Below are 22969 nucleotides of genomic sequence, written 5' to 3'. Positions count from 1 at the left end.
CCACCATCCAACCATAATTCAAGGTCAACTGGCCACTTGGAATATTCAGGGTCAGAGGTCCCATATTATTAGTTTGGGGAGTGTGCTACATCAGTTCTGCAAGTCTAGTGCAACTAGTTTGGGGATTATCTGTATGGTTGTCGGGAGTTGCAGAGAGATTAGTCAGGAGTCTGGTCATTCAGCAGACTTTGTGAGTCAGTCAGTTCATCCAGGAGTCTGTTCATTGAAAAATCAAGGTAACAGTGCTGTGGTGAGAAAGTTGGGGCCTGGAGGGGTTGGAGGTAGCATGTTAGGATGAAGACAGAACATAAATTGTGAATGGGGTGCAACTCAAAACATATGGGTAGGAGATGATAGTCCATTAAAGGGCATGGGTAACCAACAGCTGTCATAGACCTGGCTTTAACAAATGGAACAGTACATCACAATATTTGCTATAACAAAGCTCTAGGCCTGGGGTTGAGGGGTAAAGTGGGCAGATGAAGATTTATATGAAAGAGTTTGGTGGTTACTCAGAATTGATGGAATCAACAAGGAATACAATGAAGAACATCAACCTTCGGGGATCACCTAGATTGACAAACTAAGCCTGACTCGCTCTGCACTGTGCAATCTGTGTGGCCCTTCATTCTCATTCAAATCACAAATGTGCAAAGGGATTGAGAAATGACTGTCACCATGCCCAGAGTGGGTGGACTAAGTGTTTTCTCGTCTGTTGGAACACAGAGGCTTTACTTCTGAGTGATGCAAGGACCTGAGCATATTTTTGGTGAAATTTAGCGCAAAACCTTTTGCCCAAGCATTTTGTGTCAGAGGGTTCACCAGGAAGCGAATATTTTTCTGTCTGTGTACTAGTGAAACGTGTAGACACATTTGATGCCTGTATCCTCCTCTCATTTTGCAGGTGTCCACGTTTTCAAAATGGTCTTATTATGTAATTTCAAACATTTCTGTGGAATTGAGAAATACTTTACCCAGCATTCACAGTTGCAAAATAAAACCATTTTGGCCCTGGATAGACCCTCACAAGCATACAGACGTTGAGAAAGATTAGTTTCTCTCGGATTTAGTTCTCTATGCCATTCATTTGAGGAGTTATTGACTAAGACGGATTAGAAAACTTATTGTTAAAAAATAAAGTTGCACAGCCAATAAAATAGAATTTCTAAAATCATTTACCAGTTTGCCGATACATCTGATTAGCAACATCAGAAACAAAGCACCTGGGATTTTATTTCATTCTACTTGCCAGAAGGCTTTGGGTAAGTCTCCTGTTCCTCGTACCAGAAAGTTCATTTCTTTCTCAAAACCCATTTTTGCTGGAGCTGACACTCTGAACTTACAAGAACCTGGATGCCGAAAGGAAACCAGCTGCAGGGAAAGCATCTGTAATCTCATAGCAGTGAAAGTTCTTGCTAAGAGTAGTTTTGCAGACTACATCCAGTTTTTGGTTGCTAAAGACTGGCACAACAGCCAAGTGTACGGTGGCTACCTACTGCTTCCTTTGCCACATTAATTACTTGGATTAAATGTGCAGTTTATTTTTCGCAAGTGCCTATCTTTTATAATGGTTCGTTTAGACAGGTTTCCCAGTACTGACAAAGCACATATATAGACTCGAGATAGGAAGACAAAATTGCATGAAAAAAAAATCTGGCTTTTCAGGTTGCGCACAACTTCCTGTATATCATATTACAGAAGCTGTTGAGGCCTACTTCTCAGTTCTGTCCATTTTCTGTCGGAGCAGCCAAGGAGCAAATTTTGAGGAACTTGTCTCCAGCATATTCATAACCTCAAACCAGAATGCCTATTCCTTAGCGATACAATCCACGTTACAGAAAGGAACTGAAACCCAACATTCTCTTTCTAAAAGGCCAAATTGTCAATCAGATTATGTATCTATTCGAATATTTCCTTTAAGATCCCTAGCAGTAAATTGGAAATGTGCTTCTGTATAAATTTAATACCAAATAATATTTACTGTCTACATTTAATATCAAATAATAAAGTAATATGTTGCCCCACGAAAGCACGTTTTAATTTCTCCCGATGCAAAGCCGCCACCAGACAGACCACCAATTCCTTGAATAATAGCACATAGAACAGTGCAGCACAGTACAGGACCTTCAGCCCATGATGTTGTGCCAAACTTTTACCTGAAACCTAAGGTCTATCTTAACTCCACCGCTACCTTATACTATCATCCATATGCCTATCTAATAGCTGCTTAAATGCCCCTAACGAGGCCAACTCCATTACCCTCTCCGGCAATGCCTTCCACACCTCTACCACTCTGAGTAAAGAATCTACCTTTGACGTCTCTCCGATATCTACCTCCTTTCACATTAAAACTATGTCCCCTCATAATAGCTACCTCCAACCTAGGAAAAAGTCTCTGGCTGCTCCTCTATCTATACCTCTGATCATTTTGTATTCCTCTATCAAGTCACTCTGATCCTTCATCGTTCTATAAAGAAAAGCCCTATCTCTCTCAACCATTCCTTGTAAGACCTTCCCTCCATTCCAGGCAACATCCTGGTAGAAGATCTTTATCGATGACCAAATGGTAAATATTTCCAACACAATAGCACTGTGTCACAGAATGACCAATATACATCATTGACAGAACACCATGCCCTCAAACACAAGAAGATTTCTATGACTAAATGGACAGTGAGCCACTTATAAATAATGAAGGAAAGTCTATGGAGGCTTAATTGAGGCCATCATATGCTATTCAGTAACAGATTTTAAGATGCATTTCTAATAACCCCTTTCAGAGATATAACACCACATGCCTGGGAACATTTTTCCCTCAACTATGGATGATGAACAGCACTAGAAAAAAAAAAGAGGAGGAGAAGGCATACACCTAATAGATTTAATTCCATCACCTTAAAACTCATCTTCATTAAAACAGATGTAATGTGAAAATTAAACTTCGTTTTGTCTCTCTTCCCCCATTGCAATTGTACTTTATAAAGTACTACTGCAACCAAGTTTTGATCTCACATTAATAATTGACACTTACTGTCAAGATCTGCTCCCTTGTACATATACATAATTCATTCGATTTATCCTGCATTTCCACTCATTATAAAATGCTGCAAACATTGGTCATTGTAGCATGACTCAACAATATGCTGATAAATAAACAAACAATCAAATGCCTGGTAGTGCAGAACTTGAGTATCACTGAAAAGAGCAACCGAAAAGAGATGTTTCTTAAGATCTTGCACTCACCAAGATAAACATAAGAATGCCAAGTTTCAAATGATCACAATAAGTTGCACTATCAAAGAAAAGTGTTTATAAGAAGTATTTCAATGTACACTCGTGATGCCAAAAGGCTTAAAAGGTTGTGGGCCAAGTTTTGGAGAATGGGATTAGAATAGTTAGGTAGTTGTTTTTGACCAGTGCAGACTCGAATGTTTCGGAGGGCTTTTGTCTATCCTACAGACCTCTATGACTCTCGTACTAATTAGTTGACAAGTCAACTCTGATTGGCTGAGACATTGCCATAGACAAAGCAAAAGGGAATATAAATTCATGTCACTTCTAACAAATGTAAATGGGCCGTGTTACTAGTTCACCTGATATCTGAAATTGGTTGCCACTGTAGCTAATTGCACACTCAGAATTGTTCAGCAATGCTGCCCAATTGCTGGGTCAAATCTAAAAGCAGATATTTTATTTTGTATTTTGTAAATGTAAGATAGTTTAGTGCGGTTTGTATTTTTAAAAAGCCAAAGGAAAATATTGTTTGATTCAATCAGCCAATCATTAGGATGTATGATGTACATATCTGGCAGTGCAGTGACACTGAAATTTCATATATACCACTAATCAATTGTGTGGTAGACAGCAGGTCTTTGTGGAATGGCAGCAGCATTCTGCTAAAGCAAAATACCATTTGTGTAGGCATTGCCCAGTAGCAGTGCGAAAAGGCTTGCTTAACACATTGCCACATTTTTTAGGTATTAATGAGAACCAATATGCTCGATAATCCTGACTGTGTTAATAACTACACTAACAAACAATTTAAGATAACCAGCCAAGCCCACAGTGCGGCTCAGTTAGTGCTTGCCATACATTCATATGAACAGACTTATTCTCTACAAGCAAAAGAAATACGAGCAAGCCTTGTACTTTTTTGAATTAAACCTGCAGTCCTCCCATTGCTTTCTCCATGGCAACATCTCAGCCAACCAGAGTCTGCTTAGCAACCAGTGCCCTCTTGTCCTGCAGTATGAATTGCTGTGATCATGAGAGATTTGATATTGATGAGTGCAAGACAAAAAGTGTCAGAAACTTGTCTCTACTTTCAGAAAAGTAAACAAAATTATGAGATATATATGGGTCAGCAATTGTTTAATCAGATTATTTCATTTAAAAATGATGGTATAGCAGACACAATCCTTCTCACTAAAATTGTCTTTTTTACCCGCCTGCACCTTCTCTGTTAGTTCATTCAGTAAACAGCTGACATTTCTTTAGGGGTTGATAAGTATTATTGGAACTTTCACATATTTTCAAGCAAATTAAATACTAGAACCATGCCTCTTTATCGTTGAACATATAGCCACACACAAATCCTTACTATCTCAAACGTCTATTTAATAAGTTAATTAGCAGCATATATCTCTATTGTTGGAAGGTCCAGTTCAAATACAGCACTTCTATTTGGCAGCTAACAAGTCATTTCAAGGCACTTTCTGGTCATTAAGTATACAGACTCATTTGGTATATTGTTATCGAATCCAAACATTACAAGGATACTCCCAAACATCACAGTAAATTACAGTTTCCAGCATCTACTTCCTCCTTTTTGAAAGGGGGATTTTACATTTGGATCTCAGTGTGGTTTGGCTCTCTAACCATACATTGTTGTGTTGAATCAAAGTCAGAAGTATTTATATTCATAAGTACATTTTATTGAAAATGCCAGTTATGGTTTCTCTAAAAGATACCAATTGAAATCAAAAGGGGTTTTCTTAAACTTAGTTTCACATTTCTTAAATGTCACCTTTTAACATTAATGATTTTATTTGAACTGCTGAAATCAATGGAAATATAAATCTGGGGAGATATAAAACAGGAACTACTAATTCACTATCACTCATTTTTAAACTGTCGCATACAGTAAAAATTAAATCCCTCAACCTCTGCTATTCTTTGTGATGTGAATCAGACAATCTGTATTTGGTGAGGTGAGTTCAGATAATTACTAATTCTCACAATAGACACTAGAATATGTTAAGTATAGAATTCATCAGGATGGGTTGACAGAAATTCAATGCCAAACAACTATTTCTCATGTATGGCATATGCTTAAAGCTCCAATGTAGCAGACAGGAGTTGTATGCTCTTAAGAGACAATGGTGTACCATCCACTAAATTGATATAGGCAAATAATTCACAGCTAGTGTCTAATACAGGGCTTAATCCCTTTGAACTGAAAATAAGGAACATAAAGCCTCCCAGAGCCCATGCTGCAATTAGTGTGCCTTATGAACACAAGCCTTGGTCTTTAAACTTCAACAATATCTCTTTAACTCAACATTCAGATTTACTGAAGAATGTCAAGAGTGGTCCTATGTTACTGATTCTTTCTCCCCTCTCTGAACCTTTATAGGAAGTACCTTCATTAAGAACCCACCCTTATTGAATTGACTGTATTTATCTCCTTGCCAGTTTCATTATGTTTATCTTGACTGTGGTTATTAAATATTCATTCTGGTGCTGCACTTTCAAATTATGCATGTTACTTTGCAAAATGTTGCTAAAGCTTTCATCTAATGTAATCTTTATATTTTGTTTCAATCTTTGTTATTAATATTTATTTTCATGATCAAATAAACATCTTAATAAAGGAAAGAGAGCAAAGATATCTCAACCTTGCTACAGCTATTGGCCAAAGCTTCATGCTGGACCACTCTTGATTTGCACCGATTAATCTTAATGAACAGGAGAAACACAGGACGGTGAGTGCAGAAGCAGAAACATTGGACCTGTGTTTCTAAAAAGGTTCAATGCAATTGGTAGCAGAATCTCACCATCAATGCCTTCCCCCAGGGCCAGGATTTTGTTTTCTGCTGACAATATTGGCTACCACTAGAATGAAACTGTTGCACTTTTCTGTTGCCATTTTTCCCACCTGTATGCCAAGTACTTGATTATTTAAATTTTACATGTCGCTAGTGGCAGTGATACTTAAAGCTACAAGTTTGAATTCTAACAGCTTAAAAGATTAGCAATAAAAGGAGGGCTAAGTGGAAAACAAAGTTTTATGAGCTGCTTGGCATGCTTTCTGAAGGCTGTATCTGTGATGAGAAACATTTTTTTAAAAATCAACATTATTTGTCACCACTTTGTCTTAATCTTAAAGTGGAATTTATGACTACTCGTTCAGTTTGATTGTTGTTTAATATGTTTGTTTAAACAGTTTAATAACCCTTAACGAATAGCTCATTAATGTATTCCTCCAATTAGTGACCACTAAAAGTTTACTAATGATTGAATAATTTTAGGCATTCGGTCGCATTGTCATTAAATGGACGCAGATTCAGAAAAAGAGAGTTTCATACACAGATAGAATTTCACATAAGTATTAAATGGTTGCATTAACTTTTACATGGAATCAATTGAAGCATTGGAATCATAGTTACAACTAATGGTTAAATTTCTTTATTGCTGTAAGCACATTTCCAATTTTGTCTCATTTGAAGCTGAACTAATATACAACAGAAACATCACAATATGCAGATCCTAATCCCAAAGGCATTTGACTTAACCTTGATGAGTGATTTTCCTGGATGCTGCCTGCATTGGGCCCTGAATAATTAAGGCTGGCAGTCTGTCTCTGTCGGTAGGAGGGTGAATACGGGTGCCTAAAGTTCTGCACAATCACCAGCCTCACTGCCAGATGTGAGTGGTATAGAAGGAAGTGGGCACTTCAAGATGAAGACACACTCTGATGACACAAGAAACAACAAAAAATGAGTGGTTGCAACTGGAAGGTTTTCACTGTGGAGGAGCAATTCCTCCATAGGATTTTATTTTATTCTCTCATGGGACCTGGGCATTGATGGTGGCCCGCATTCATGGGCTGCCCTCACCACTTGCCTTCCCATCTATTTTTAGGTCATCCCTTGACAATTAAGAATTTAATTCAGCCTTAAACAGATTTAATAACCTTGCCTCCACTTCTCACTAGGGAAGAGAATTCCACGGACTAACAACCCTCATAGATACAATTTCTCTTTATCACAGTCCTAAATATGAGGTCCCTTATTTTTAAATTGCATCCACCAGTTCTACACTACATGAGGTCTCTGTCAAGCCTTTTCAGGATCTTTTATACATTTCAATAAGATCGTTCCTCATTCTACTAAACGCCAATGGATTTAGGCCCAATGTCCAACCCTTTCTCATAAGATAATCATTATCCAAGGAATCAATTAACTTCCCTGAAGCTACTTTTAACGTAATTATATCTCTTCCTAATTGAGGAGACCAAAACTGCACAAAGTACTCCAGATGTGGTCTCACAAACATCCTGTAAAATGTGACAAAATTTCCTCACTTTTGAATTATATTCCTCTTGTAACTAATAATAACATTCAATTTACTTTCATAATCACTTGCCGCATCTGCATATAGACTTAGTGATTCAGGTACCTGGATCACTTTGTACTGTAGAATTCTGCAATCTCTCTCATTTAAGCAATATCCTGTTCTTCTATTCTTCTGCCAAAGTTCATACTTTATGACATTATACTCCATCTGCCAAATTACTACCCAATCATTTAACCTATATTCCTTTAATGTCCTTTTCGTATCTTTTTCTTAGTTTCATATCTGATTGCGTCAATCGGCAAATGTAAAAATAATTTATTCTGTCCCGTTGAAAGAGCCACCTGTGCAGATTGTAATTAGTTATGGCTCCATCGCTAATCCCTGAGGCACTCAACTAGTTTGCTAACTCCAAAATTACATATTTATCACTATGTTTAACTTGCTGTTGGCTAACAAATCCTTTATCCAAACTAATATGTTACCCCTTACACCACGAGTTATTATATCATGCAGTAACTTTTGACATAGCACATTATCAAATATCTATCAATGCCCTATCAAAAACACCAGATCTTCAGGTTCCACTGTGCCAACATTGATTGGGTATTGGAAAACACAATTCCCTATTCAAAAAATAATGTTAATTCTGCCTGGTTGTCTTAAGCTTTTCTAAGTGCCCTGCCATAACTACCTTAATAATAAATTATAGCATTTTTCTTTTGAAAGACATTAAGTTGAGCTGTTGTTTTCTGGTTTGAGTTTCTCTCCTTTCTTAAATATGAAGAGTCACATTTGCTAGCTTCCAATGTGAAGGGACTTTATAAAATCTAGGGAGTTCTGGAAAGCTATGGCAAACATACCTACTATCTCCAAGGCTTCTTTCTATAAGATCAGAGAATGAAATCCATCAGGTCCTGGGACTTGTTAGCCTTTAGTTCTAGTAGTTATCGCAACATTGTTTTGGTAATTGTAATTGCTTTAAGTCCCAGCATCTCTTTAAACTCTTAATTTGCGTTACTTTGTCTATGTTATCTGTGTCATTTACAAGGAGGACAAACACAAACCTTGTGTTCAACTCTTTGGTTATTCCTGAGATTTATTCTCGTGAAGACCAATACAAACTTTAGATTTGCTTTGCCTTTTTGAATACTTGCAGAAGCTCTTAATGTTTGATTTTACATTTCTAGTCTGTGAGCGGCAGCAGGCACAGAGAGTTCTTGAAATTGAAACATTTGTATCAAGAAGCTAGCAAATCAGGCAGTAATTTTGTTTTGTTATTAAGGCAACCTGCAAGTTTGAATATCAGGCAATTAACTTGAACCAGGCCCTTAGAGGCAAAAAATTTGAAAATCAGTATTAGAGCAATTACCATCTGTTAAAGTTAACAACTAGCAGCTCTAAAGAGAAAGGCCCTAGCTCTTACAAATTTTCTGAGTAATAGAAAATTCTGTAAGTGACAAAAAGTACAGCAGCACTCTTCCCTAATACTCCCCACACAAGAATTTGATGGAGAAGGGCTTTCCTGACTAAAGACCTGCAGAGAAGGCACAGAACATTCCTGAAGGCTATAATTTCGAGAGACTAGCTTTTAATTTATTTTATTATTTTGATCTATATTGGTGGGACTTGCATTTATTGGAACAGCACACGATTAGAATTTTGTTTTATTCAGGAATAGTTAGTGGTTAAGGGGGAATTGTTTGGTTTGTTAGTAGATCTGTTCATTTGTTCACGGTTAGAGTTAGATAAATGAATTGTTACTTGGTGATTACAGAGTGACTGTCAGGAGTTCATTTCATTTAACCACTCCTTTACAAAAGATTCATGGATGAGAGGTAGGTTATACCACTTTTCACACTTACTTTAACAGATTATGAGGCAACGTGAGTTCTCTGGGTGTTTCAGTATTAGTTCTCAGAGCAGGGGTCGACCATTGTTTCCTAGCAGATCGGGGGCTTGAGTCTGGACCCTGGCCAGTTCATGTACAGATCTAAATGTATCTGAACAGATTTGGACAGATTTAGGGTATGGAAGATCCCAGCAGATTTAAACAGACTTAGGAATTAGTGTCCTTGATCTTTAAATAAAACCTAGGTGAGAAGTGGAAAGTCTGTTTAATTTTGGTTACTTATGCCCAGTTAAGTCAAAAGGGGGGGAAAATGGCCCTTGACATTGCTAAAGAGGTTCTGAGGTTTGACTATGCTTCCCAAATTTGCCAACACAGAGTTTAGAAAGACAGAGGGAGGTTATACTTTTAGGCTTAGCAAACAGGCTAGAATTGGGTTTAGCTAGGGATAAGAGGAAAGCTGATATTGTAAAGGAGTTAGTCCAAGCATTTCATTATACCAGAGAAACAGTCAAGTGCAGTAGAGTTAGAAAAAATTAAATTACAAATTAGATGATTGGAGTTAGAAAATAAAGAAAGATAAAGAAACAGAAGAAAATGAAGAGAGAGTTTGAACTTTGGAAGTTGGCAATTAGACAGGATAGCCGATGTAAAATGATGGAATTGAATGTACAAGATAGGCTCAATGAGCAGATTGATCGTAGGTAAAGACTGATAGGAATGTATACGAATATTTCAAAACATTACCCAAATTCAATGAAAAAGATGTAGAAGCCTTTTTCATTTCCTGTGAGAAATTGGCTAAACTGTCAAACTGGCCAGAGACTGTGTGGGTAATATTGATTCAGTCCAAGTTGGTAGGTAGGGCTAGCGAGGTGTTTGCAGCACTGTCAGGTGAGGTGACAAGAGAATATGAAGAAGTAAAACAGGATATTTTGAGTGCCTACGAATTGGTGCCAGAGCATGTAGACAAGTGTTCAGAAGTAGAAGGAAGGAACCAGGTCAGACTCACGTCCAGTTTGAAACAATTGCACGTAATTGCCAACCATAATGGATGTTTCTACCAGATTTCCGGACGCAATTCCATTCCAGAAGGTCAGAGCAAAAAAAGCTGGAGGAGCTGTTTGCTTTCTTTACCTGTTATGGACTACCCAGGGAGATTCAATCAGAGAAAGGGTCCAATTTTACTGTCAAATTATTTAAGGAGGTCGTGGATAGTTGAGGCATCCAACACTTTAAATCAAGTGCATACCATCCTGAATCCCAGGAAGCATTGAAAAGGTGGCGTCAGACTCTTAAGACCATGCGGAGGTCCTATTGCCCGGATTACTCAAATGACTCAGATAAAGGTATCCCATTTATATTTTTTCTGTTAGAGATACTCCAAATGAATTGACTTAGTTTACTCTATTTGAATTGATATTTGGACATGAAGTAAGAGGGCCTTTAAAATGAATTAAGGAAAAGTTGATAGGCCCAAAGTCAGAGATCACACAGTTGGACTATGTATCTGAGGTGACAGAAAGATTAAGCAGAGTAGGTGAATTAGGTAGACAACATTTGAAGGTGGCACAGCATCTAATGAAGCAAGAAGCAGATAAGAAATCCAAAATTCATATTTTTGCCCATGGGGATAAAGTATTGGTGCAATTACCAGTGGTAGGAGATCCCTTCAAAGCAAGGTTTAATTGTTCCTATCAAATTGCGAAGTACATCAGGTGAATTATTTGGTAAAGATGCCAGATAGGAAAAATCAGGTATGTCATGTGAACATGCTGAAACATAACTATGATAGTGAAAGGGAATTGGAGAAACAGGTATTAGTTACTGCCATTCAGAGTGAGGAATCAAATCCAGGTGATTTGGATTTTGATGTGCCTCAGAATAAACTGAATAACGAGAAAGTCCTTAAAGAATGGGATAGGGTAGTAAGGTTAGACAGAGGATCTTGATCGGTGCAGGCTTGGAGGGCCGAAGGGCCTGTTCCTGTGCTGTAGGTTTCTTTGTTTCTTTCTTAGTAAGCTACCTGTCTCAGGAACAGAGAACTGAATTCAAAGTCTTGTGGCAGTACTATGAGACATACATAGAAATAGAATGGGGAGGACTAATACCACAGTATATGAGGTTGATGTAAGGAATGCCGTTCCAGTAAAACAACATCCCAACATGCTTAATCTTCTCAAAGCAGTATAGGCACGGAAGGAAGTGGAAGGATGCTCCAAGAAGACATTATTGAGACAGGTCAAAGCAAGTGGAGTTGTCCGAGCATGTTGGTTCCCAAATCTGACGGTACTCAACAATTCCGTGTAGATTATTGGAAAGTCAATGCCATAGCTAAAATCCAACTCATACTCAATTCCAAGGCTGGATGACTGTGTGGAAGAAGGTGGACAAGCCAGTTACATCACAAGGTTGGACTTACTTTGTGGTTACTGGTTAGAGACAGCGAAAGAGGTTTCTGCCTTTGTAACCCCAAATGGGCTGTATCAATTTAAAATTATGCCCTTTGGAATGAAGAACACACTAGCCACATTTCAAAGACTTATACAGTTGTAGCAGGATTGACTAATTTTGCCGTCTTTACAGATGACTTAATGATCTTTCACCACTAGTCAACAGGTCACATGGCACATTTGGCACAGCTCTTTGAGAGCCGATAAAATGCAAAGTTGGTCATAAATTTGGCAAAGACAGAATTTGCGAAGGTGAAAGTGATGTTCTTAGGGAACAACATTGGATGCGATTGGATGATACCACCGAACCTGAAGACAAAGGCCATCAAGGAATTTCTAAGACCATCCTCAAAGAAGGAGATGCTACAATTTTTCAGACTGAGAGGATTCTACAGGAAAGTTGTACTAAACTTTAGTTGTGTCGTGGCACCACTGATGCGTTTGTTAAAGAAGAACATGAAATTCCGGTGGACAGAAAGTGCCAGGAGGCATCTGGGAATTTAAAAGCAGTGTTAACCACTGCACTAGTTTCAGCCACGCCAATTTTCTTCAAACCCTTTAAAGTCACTATTGATGCAAGCGACATAGAGGTTGGAGCTGTGTCTTACAGAAAGATAACTGTCGAATCAATAGGCCATTTATTTTTCAAAGAAACTCAATATCCACCAGAGAAAATATTCAACCGTTAAAGAAGAGTTATTGAGTATGGTGCTGGTCTCACAACATTTTAATGTTTATGTTTCAAACAATGTATCAGAGGCAGTTGTATACACTGATCACAATCCTTTGACATTTTTGGAAAGACTAATGGAGTCTTATGTTACAAGCATCTAATTTACAGATTGTATATGTTGTGGGTCATTAAAATGTTATTGTGGATGCATTATCGTGGGTTTAAAAGGAAAATGTGTATATAAGATAAAACAGTAGTGTTCAATGGTTTATATATATTTATAGATATAGAATTACTGAAGTGTAACTCTAGATTAATGACTTATGTACTTCGTAATAATGGCGTTAAGATTTAGAGAAAGAATATGAAGCTGTCTTTTCATAAATTTTTTTTTCTTAATGGGAGAGGTGTGCGAGGTTGGATAGAATAGTTGTGGATTGGAAGGCAGGACATTAGAATTTGTTGTTTGTAAAATGATAGAGGGGAAAATTGTTTCAGATGTAGTAGGAACTGCAGAGACTGGAGAATCCGAGGTAACAAGGTGTAGACCTGAAGAAGGTCCAGACCCAAAACGTTAGCGTTCCTGCTCCTCTGATGCTGCTGGGCCTGCTGTGTTCATCACCTGTGTTCTACACCTTGTTATCTCAGAGGGAAAGAGTATGTTGTCTCTTTAAAGGACTAGGTGCTTTTCTAGGCTTGGAGATTAAAGTAAAATGTCTGAGAGTGGTAGCAGGCACAGAGAGTTCCTGAAATTGAAACATTTGTATCAAGAAGCTAGCAAACCAGGCGGTAGTTTTGTTTTGTTAATAAGGCAACCACCAAGTTTGAATATCAGCCAATTAATTTAAATGAGGTGCTTTGAGACTAAAAACCAATTAAACTTAAATCTGATGTCTTTGACAACCTAGGACCGATCCTACTGTAAGAAATTGACAGGTCAAAGGTATAAAAGATGAAGATATTTGAAAATCAGTATGAGAACAATTACCAAATGTTAAAGTTAACAACTAGCAGCCCTAAAGAGAAAATCCCTAACTCTTACAGAATTCTCTAAGCATTCAGAAAACTATCATCTGACTAATGTTTCAGTGGGACTCTTCCCTAAGATTCCTGACACAAGAATTTGATGGAGAAAGGCGTTCCTGACTGAAGATCAGCAGAGAGAGCACAGAACATTCCAGAAGATGTATCCTGACTATAATTTCGAGAGACTAAGTTTTAACGTTTTTTTAAAATTAATTTTGCTGTATTAGTGGGGCTTGTATTTATTGGAACAGCACACGATTAGAATTTTGTTTTATTCAGGAATAGATAGTAGTTAAGGGGGAATTGTTTGGTTTGTTAGTAGTTCTGTTAATTTGATTGGTGTTAGAATTAGATATATAAATTGTTACTTGTTGATTATAGAGTGACTGTTAGGAGTTCATTTCATTTAACCACTCCTTTATAAAAGATTGGAGGGCGAGGGGCAGGTTATACCAGTTTTCATACTTCCTTTAACAGATTATGGCGCAAGGTGAGCTTCTCTCTCTGTTTCGGTTTTAGTTATCAGTTGGGCGGGGGGGGGGGTCGAACTCTGCTTCGTTACAAGGGTCATATCCTCTTAATATTAGGGGTAAAGGATTAAATGCTGTTGATATTGCAGGTGAGAGCAGTTGATCAGATTCTATTCAACATAAATAAACTGCATTCATGTAGCATCTTTAAGTAGGTAAGTATCCTCAGATGTTTCAACGGAATACAAGCGCACTCACACAGTGAGCTAAATGAATAATCAGATACAGGACTGCAGTCATTACAGCACTCTAACAAAAGAGCCTGAAATGAAGAAATAAAAACAGAAAATGCTGCAGTAATTCAGAAAGTCTGGCAGAATCTGTGCAGAGAGAAACAGAGTGAATGTGTTTTTGGAACAGAAGATGCAAGGGAAAGTGATAGATTTTATAATGTAAAAAAATGGCAGGGATGAGCAAATGGAATAGAAGGGAAGGTCAGAGAAAGATTGCAGAGCATGGGAGATTAGGAATCAAAGCTCAAAAGGTAAAAGAAGCAGTAACAGTTACAGAGACATGACAAAAACATACACAGGTATAAATAGCCAGTGTTAATCTGAGGTACAACATGAAAACAAGAAGTTGTTGAACTGTTGGCGGTGTTGGTGCAGTGGATCAGAGGATCATGAATGAACAACCTCTTTGAAGTGTTAACAGGGGAGGGGAGAGGAAGATGTGTTTGGTGGTAGCATCATGCTGAAAAGGTGGAACTGATGGAGAATGATCCTTTGAATACGAAGGCTGGTGGGATAAAAAATGAAGCCAAGGTGAACTGCAAACTGGCTCCAGGTGAAAGGGAAAGAAGTGAGGACAAAAATGCAAGAAATGCATTGAACTGAGCAGAGCAAGGAATTGCAGAATCCAGGAAATAAAAGCTCAGTTTTCAATGATTTGTTCACATTTTTTCATATAACTTTACTTTGTAGCTTTGATGCATCCATAAACACAGAGAAGATAATGTCAGGGCAGGCAGCATGTCAGCATTAAAGAATGAAAGAATCTAAGGGCATGTGGAAAATTTCTATCCCTTGAGTCAATCCAGGTCAGAGGCAATGAGCTAGAGCAGAAGTTAGAAACATTCCCACACTCAAGGAAGGCAGAAAAATATCTGAGTAGTTTATTCTAAAACAGTCACTGTACTTAGTGAGATATAGATACAGGAAACAGATGTCAGTCAGTATAGAAGGGGAAAAATTGCAGAAATTTTTCCTGTCTAACGTGTACAATTTACTTACATAAAAGTAAAATCCCACAGATGCTGGAGATCTGAAATAAAAACAGAAAGTACTGGAGAAATTCAGCAGGTCTGGCAGCAACGAAGACAGAGTTAAAGTTAGTGTTTTGACTTCTTCAGAATGATGCAAAGATAACCTCATACTTTCAGACAGTTGGGATGTCACAGGGGGACATACAAATGCAGAAATCTGGGATATCAAAGAAATAACAACTTCAACAGGAGATTTTCATTTTCATATACAGTGACCCATTTATCAGAAACAACAACCTAAAATCCAAGATAATAAAATGTGAGGCTGGATGAACACAGCAGGCCAAGCAGCATCTCGGGAGCACAAAAGCTGACGTTTCGGGCCTGTCTAGGCCCGAAACATCAGCTTTTGTGCTCCTGAGATGCTGCTTGGCCTGCTGTGTTCATCCAGCCTCACATTTTATTATCTTGGAATCTCCAGCATCTGCAGTTCCCATTATCTCTGAACCTAAAATCCAACTGTGTTTTTCTCTTCACAGGTGACACCTAACCTTCTGAGTATTCCCAGCATGTTTCTGCATTTATTCAGGTTTCCAATATCTACAGCATTATAGTTTTGTGATAATTAATTTCTGGAATGTTCTTGTGACATTTTCTGGAATAACGAAACATATTTTGCTGTCAAAGTAATGGTAAGGCAGGTAGTGCTTGTTATTTGTGTGACAATATGTGGGAACTTCAGATGGCATGCTGTTAAACTCAAATACTCAAAAGTTATGATCTGGTTTGTGATAAATTTATCCAATACGACTCAAGTCTTCTTCCACATTGACGTTCTACCCTACCAGGAAGTAATGTAATAAAATGCATCATATTTTCTCCTAAACCTCAATATCCGCCTTGTATTGTGAAACCAATGCGGCAGCCAGCTTTCAAACCGACATTTTTAGATTTTATACAGGTCAAGAGATAATGATCAGCTTTTATCTTTTATTCCTTCTGAGATGAAGTATGGAAATCCATTAGCATTTTACAGCCTTGAACTAAATTCTTTCCAAGAGTTATCCATTTAACTAAACTTACAAAATCAATGCCTTTAGTCACTGTGCGCTAACCCATCATTTTGCTAGAAATGCTTATTGCATTGTCTCTCAGTTTTTCTACAAAAATACACAGAACCCAATGGAAATAGACAAAGGTCACTGTAAATCTTTGCATTGGTCTTACTTTTTCTGAAAGTATTTAAACACAGGCACTTCATATCCTAAACATCTTTGAACTAATCACACTCATTCTTACCTGCTTTGCTTGGAGACTCAATTCTATCCTGACGTTCTGTGTTGTTGGTCATGGTACTGGTGTTTGGCAAAGAGGTTGGGTTTGAAGATGACAGAATGGTGGTGAAAGCATCTGGTGTTGTAAAGGTGATAGTAGAGACTTTCATCGTGGTGAACTCTTTATGCTGTGTACTATTTGGAAGAGAGGTTGCTTCCAAACTTGTGAAAGAACTGTTGGTGTCAACAGGATAAAGTGAAGTCGTGTGGGTCATGTTATTTGTCCTAGGACTGTATATTGTACTATTTACATCAGTTGTATTATCAGTCTGAGATGAGCTACTTGTTATAAGTGAATAACTGGTCGCTATGTCTGAACTATTCAAAGTGATATTGGGAGCTGCTGTCGGTAATACGGTTGTAGTGCTAAGCTGTGGGGAGAAGCGTTGAGAAGTGGTGTTTAATGATGAGTTATCAACTACCGTGCTCGTCACGTGACTTGTGTTTGTCAAGGCAATCGGAGCGGAGGAAGATAGAGGGTATGTTTGTACATCTGTTATTGGACTGGTTGCTGTTGCGTTTTGTAAGTTTGTGGTGAGAGACGTGTGGGTGCTAAAAGTGGTAGACGAATTTTCTGGCAGAAATGTAGTTGCAAAACTACTTTGCTCTGTTCCGTGCGGAGCCGGGCTATTAGTTGCTGGGGGGAAAAAAAAGAGAAACGTTTAACTGGAGAGGTGGCTCATTGGGAAAAAAAACCATTCACCTTTGAAATTCAAAGATGTGGGTTCTAATTTACTACACTACTGGTTTAAACCACAGCCTCTTCATTCTATCAGTTCATTCTCCTTTCAAATCTCCACCACTCAACTGACATTATTTTCAGCTTGTTAAGCACTAGATCCTTAATATCGAGTAAAGTTGCCAGAAGACTTTGGCTAAGTGATAGGTCCTCAACGTCCAGGACTGTGTGCTTCACTGCGAAATGACTACATTACGGACTGCAATCTATCGGCACAACACTTCAAATGTGAATATTTATTTCCTGATTCAATTAACATGGTCGAGGTTCAGTCGGTAAAAGGATGATTTCTGTGTTTGATATGAATGCATCAGCTGTCAAACAATTTGGAATAAGGACCTCAGAATATTCATTCTGAATTTGCAATAAATAGCTTTATTATGTTGAAATTCAGTGAATATTTTATCTTTTAGCTTAAATATAATAGCAGATCACAATTTAATAACATGCTGTACTTACCCAAGGAAAGAATAAAATGGTGACATAAAATTAGCACGAACTTCGCCCACATTGTTTCTCAGATTATTTAGGTAGTTTCGGTTTGCCCACAAAATCAATCCAGTCGTTCAGTTAAAAGAAAACTTAAGACCAGGTCGTGAGATCTGAAATGCAAGAATTCGAATCTGCAGTCATATCTCCCAGAACAGAAACTGCACAAATAGTGCGGTAAACAACGCAACCCATCTGATCAGCAACTGCGTGCAGCCGGAACTGAATCAGGCGAGGTTTGTATCCTAACCTCAATATAAACTGAACTGTGCGTCAGATGGACAACAGACCCAACCCACTGCAATCTCCGACGCTGATCAGCCCACCGCAAGAGAAGGAAATTGAGCAAAAGCTAAATATCTTAACACGCTCTACTGCAATGTGAAAAAAGGGATTGCTGAAAAAAGATCATGAAATACTTTGCTATCTGTTAGTGAGTAACCTGTTGTAGGAGGTGTTCCCATGTACTTGCGGATGTGCTGCAATATTTGCTGGTGTCCCAACCAACCATGCAAAGCTGTCTGCAACACAACACAGCGTTTGCACCAATGAGGGATGTACAGGCTGGGGTCAGCTCAGCGCCTGCATTAGTTACAACCGCTACAACGCTGTGGACAGAGGATCTGCCAGGCAGTTGCCTCAAACTCGGGCTTTAATTAATCTCAAAAGGTACTTTGCTATAACTTGAGGCTTCAACATCCTCATCTCTCCCTCTGTGTGCCTGTGCTAATAAACAGTTAAATTTCTAACTTCGGTCAGTTCTGGTGAAAGGGCACAGACCCGACAGACGCTGCCTGGTTTGACTTGTTTATCTACCTTTGGCTGATTTTATTTGAGGGTGTTAAATGTTTAGAGCCCAGGCCCTGCGTGTGATTAATGTTGGCGATCATCGAGTCTGCTGCAATTGTCATCGTGTTTTAGAATTGCATCCAAGGTATAACCTAGAATATACTTTTTTCTTTAAAAATAGTATTACAAAAACAATAAGGGGGTCGTTATCAGCAAGCATCTGCCACAAATTCTTTAAAACTCTCTCCCACCAACTGTCCTTGCCATTAACTAGGCTGAAACTAATTTCAACCTCAAGAACCGATAGTTTCATCTTTACCTGGAAAGAGCAACTTAAACTCGAATGACTCATGCATACGCCTTCTATTAAAATTCCTCAACAATGCATTTTTTCATACATCTCATCATATCGATTCCAATCTGCGCCATATCTCCACTGAGCGGATCTGCCATGACCGGTCAAAGCAACAAAATTAGCTAATCACTGTCATATAGTCAACAGTTAGAAACATGTAGTAAAATGAGTGGCAGCCAAAGATTTTTAACAATACTAGTTAATCTCCCGCGCATTGCGCACAAGGATTGAAAATTAAAAGTACTGTTTTTATGTGAGATGTGATTAGGGAGTGGCAGAAAAGTGGCTATAAGAGTACGAAAGGAACAAGGAGAGCGATGAAGCAGGCTGATAGATACAGCAGTGGGAGAGAGACAGAACCGGAAATAGGACAGTAGAATGAGATGGGAGGACTCAAGAAGCTAGAGAACAGGATAAAAGAAAGCAGTGGGAAGGAGGGGAGATGAAGATGGAGCTAAAGAAGTAGTAAGTTAGATGCAATATTTTTACTTCTTACAAACGTGTAAATTAGGAGTAGAAACAGACCATTTTGCATTTGATGGCTGGTCTGTTTGTACTTTGAATTTCACATTGCCAGCTGCCACTGGATAATCTTTGAAACCGTAGATTCTTACGAGGCAATCTACATCAAGCTTAAAAATATTTAATGTCTTCTGAGGCAGAGAGTTCCAATGTTGGACAAATGATTAAGAATTAAAATGGGATATTTGCCTTTATTAGTCAAGACAGTGAATATGAGTAAGGAGGCTATAATGGATTAATGTGTGCAATTCTGGTTGCTACAGTACTGGAAGGATGTGATTGCCCTAGAGAGGGTGCAAAGCAGATTCACCAGGATGGTGTCTAGGTATGAAGAAAGACCAGATAGAAGAGGGGTTGTTTCCCTTAGAGCAGAGAAGGCAGAGGGGAATCTGATTGGGGTGTACAAAGTTATGAGCACCACGGATAAAGTAGATAAGGAGAAACTTGCCCCTTTTGTCAAGGAGTCAATAACTAGAGAGATCAATATTAAGGGAAGAAGCAGGAGGATTCAAGGGGATTTACGAAAAAGTGTTTTCACCCAAAGTGTAGTCACTACCTAAAAGGTAGCAACCATCATGACGTTTCAAATTATTTAGGTGAGCATTTAGAATGCTATAGCCCATGAAGCTATGGGTCAATTACTGGAAAATAGGACCAGAATGGATAGATCTTTGATGACGGCACAGGCATGATAGGCCAAAGGACCTTTGTCCATTCTGTAAAAACTCTATAACCCAACCTCTAAGAGAAAATGTTTTCCTCATCTTTGTCCTAAAAGAGAAAGCCCAAAATGATGCCCCGAGTTCTAGACACACCCACAAGAGAAAGCATTCTTACTACGTCCAGCTCGGCAAGACTGTTCAGGATCTTACAGACTTCAATCAATCAACACTCATCCTACTAAACTTCAAAGCAAACAAACCCAGTCCATCCCAACTTTCATGTTAAAATAACTTACTCATTCTAAATATAATCTAGTGAACTTTCTGTGAACCATATCCAATGCATTTCATCTTAAATTAGGAGTCAAAAACAGCACATAGTATTTAGGAATGTGGTCTCAATAATAGCATATATAGCTAAAATATAATATCTTTATTTTTATGATCAATTCCTCTCAGAATACAGGAGAGTATTCCATTAACTGCCTTAATAATTTGCTGTACTTGTATACCAACTTTTTGTGACACATGCACTAGCACACTTCGATTCCTCTGCACCTCAGAATTCTGTATTCTCTGTTTCAGTAAAAGTTTATTTTTTATTTTTTATTCTTCCCACCAAAATAAAATAAATTCCACAATTTCCCACACTGAACTCAATTTGCTGGATTTTTTTTGTCTACTCACTCAACTTATGTAGATTTGTTGCATCCCTTTATATCTTCTTCACAATGCAATTTTCAACCTGCCACTTCCATATTTCTGAGTCATTGATATAAATTGTAAAAAGCTGAAACCCAGTACAAAACAATGCAAGATTACTCTCATTACATTCCGTGTATTAGAAAAAAATGAATATTCTTTGATTTGTGACAGCTAATGTTACCCTACACCTTGAGCTCCTGGATTACAAAATAACTTTTTAAAAATAAAGCACCTTGTAAAATGCCTTCCAGAAATCCAAGCACAGTCTCTTGATGTACTCCCCTTTCTCAAAGAGCTCCAATAAATTAATTAAATCAGATTTGCCTTCCATGAAACCATGCCAACTCTTCCGGATTACCTTGAGCTTTTGTAAGTATCCAAGTATGACCTCTTTAATGAATGTTTTGAACATCTTTCCATGGCAGACGTCAAGTTAACTGATCTACAGTTTGTCTTCCACCCCTCTCCCCTTCTTGAATACGAAGTTATTATCTGTTTTCCAGTCTGATGGAACCTGTCCAAATAGAGTGAATTTTGGAAAATTAACAACAAAGCATCTATTACTTCATTTGCCATCTCTTTCAAGACTCTATGAGGACATCTATCAAGACTCAGACACTTATCAGGCCTTAGCTCCATCAGTTTGTTCAGTACTACCTCCCTGGTGATTGTAATTCCACTCAGTTTGTCTCATCATTCAAGCTCCCAATTTATAGCTATTACTAAAATGTTTTTGTATTCTCTGTCACGAAGACAAATGCTAAGTATTTGTTCATTTCATCTGCCATTTCTATATTAATTGCTTTTAAATTTTCTTTTCCCTCTGTAAAGGTGAGACACTCAATTTATTTGCTATTTGGCTTTTTAATTACCTTTAGCAACCCTTGCTATCAGTATTTTTATTTGTAGCTGTCTTCCCCTCATTCTCTAATTCTTTCCCCTGATTAATCTTTTAGTCATTCTACGTTCTCCTCTTTATTGTGTTCACACATATTTGGGCTTTTTTCTTCAAGTTTGATGATTTCCTTAGTTAACCATTAAGAACAATGAATTCCCAATCACACCATCTTCCGGAAGAAATTATTTCTCAACTTCCCTCCTAATGCTGCTACCAATCACTTTAAATCTAAGACCCCTGATTACTGATCAGGATAAGGTCACTGCATCTTCTCAATACTGGTTACATGATCCAGAAGACCTGTGTTAAGAAAAGATGGACAAATGTGAAGAGAAAATGGACAGGTTGGAAAGCAGAGATATAGACAGACAAAGTGGTTATGGGATTTGCAGCACCTTGTGGGATTTCCTACTTCTGAAAAAAAAAGAGTTACTCTGATAAAAACATCCAGTCTCCAAATTCTCTTAAATCTAATAATGACTATTCCATTATTCCAAATTTTTTGTGTCAATGGGAAGAGGGCTTGAAGGCAAGGGACCTTCCAATAGTTACGATCCGTGAATTAGGCGACATGTTGTCCTACAAACAGGGGGCTGTAAATTAATGTCTAGATAGAGAAAATGATTGTGTATACGTTTGTGACATCATGAGAGATGCCATATAGGTTGGAAATAGGGCATAACAAGTAACATATATAATGAGGAGGGAGTTATGTGCAGGAAAGTGGTGGGTGGGTGATATTTGACAGCTAGTAGGAGAATGAACATATTTCAAGTCACATACTAAGTGAAACCAGAATGCAGCAAGTGTCTGCTTGTGATCACAGCTCCTGAAACTGATTGTAATGAAAGAACAGCAGATGCAGTTTGCACCGATTATAGCAGGAGAGCAGTTGAGAGACCTCACAACAGTGCAGGGGAGGATGATAGCTTGCTGTGGTAAGATCCGATGCACAGAAAGGAACAGAACAAAAGTAAAACTAAACTTCACCATGGCAGGATGGGCAAGATTATAAAAAAAACTTCCTCCAGAATTTAATCCATATCCCGGGGACGACACTGGCAGAACTGTCATGTTCTGCACTTTCCCTCAAGACCTAACATGGTGTTTGCTTTGACACTTCCTTCCCAGTCAAGGGGACTGATTCTCAATGATAAACTCGATCT

At 38.2% G+C, this 22969-nt stretch overlaps 1 protein-coding gene across 9 annotated transcripts in view; it reads right to left on the bottom strand.

Annotated features, from left to right (window-relative positions):
• Nucleotides 1–22969, bottom strand: part of LOC125458137 (mucin-2-like) — a 98954-nt gene that overhangs the window by 14511 nt on the left and 61474 nt on the right. For 3 of the 9 annotated variants that reach the window (XM_048543045.2, XM_048543041.2, XM_059650697.1), the window contains 4 exons: nt 21264–21419; nt 18981–19107; nt 17843–17985; nt 16610–17281 (listed from right to left, as the gene is read on the bottom strand). In XM_048543045.2, the coding sequence (XP_048399002.1) occupies nt 16610–17281; nt 17843–17894 (724 nt within the window). In that variant the 5' untranslated portion in view covers nt 17895–17985; nt 18981–19107; nt 21264–21419. Of the gene's footprint in view, nt 1–15338; nt 15370–16609; nt 17282–17842; nt 18090–18122; nt 18140–18980; nt 19108–21263; nt 21420–22969 lie in introns of those variants that run through there. The other 6 variants (XR_007248776.2, XM_048543050.2, XM_059650696.1 and 3 more) reach the window with 5 other exon arrangements.

Source organism: Stegostoma tigrinum, chromosome 13 (genome assembly GCF_030684315.1).
Source record: "Stegostoma tigrinum isolate sSteTig4 chromosome 13, sSteTig4.hap1, whole genome shotgun sequence".
Lineage (NCBI taxonomy): Eukaryota > Metazoa > Chordata > Chondrichthyes > Orectolobiformes > Stegostomatidae > Stegostoma > Stegostoma tigrinum.
The sequence above is the reverse complement of the archived record's forward strand: the minus strand, read 5'-3'. Positions and strand labels throughout refer to the sequence as shown.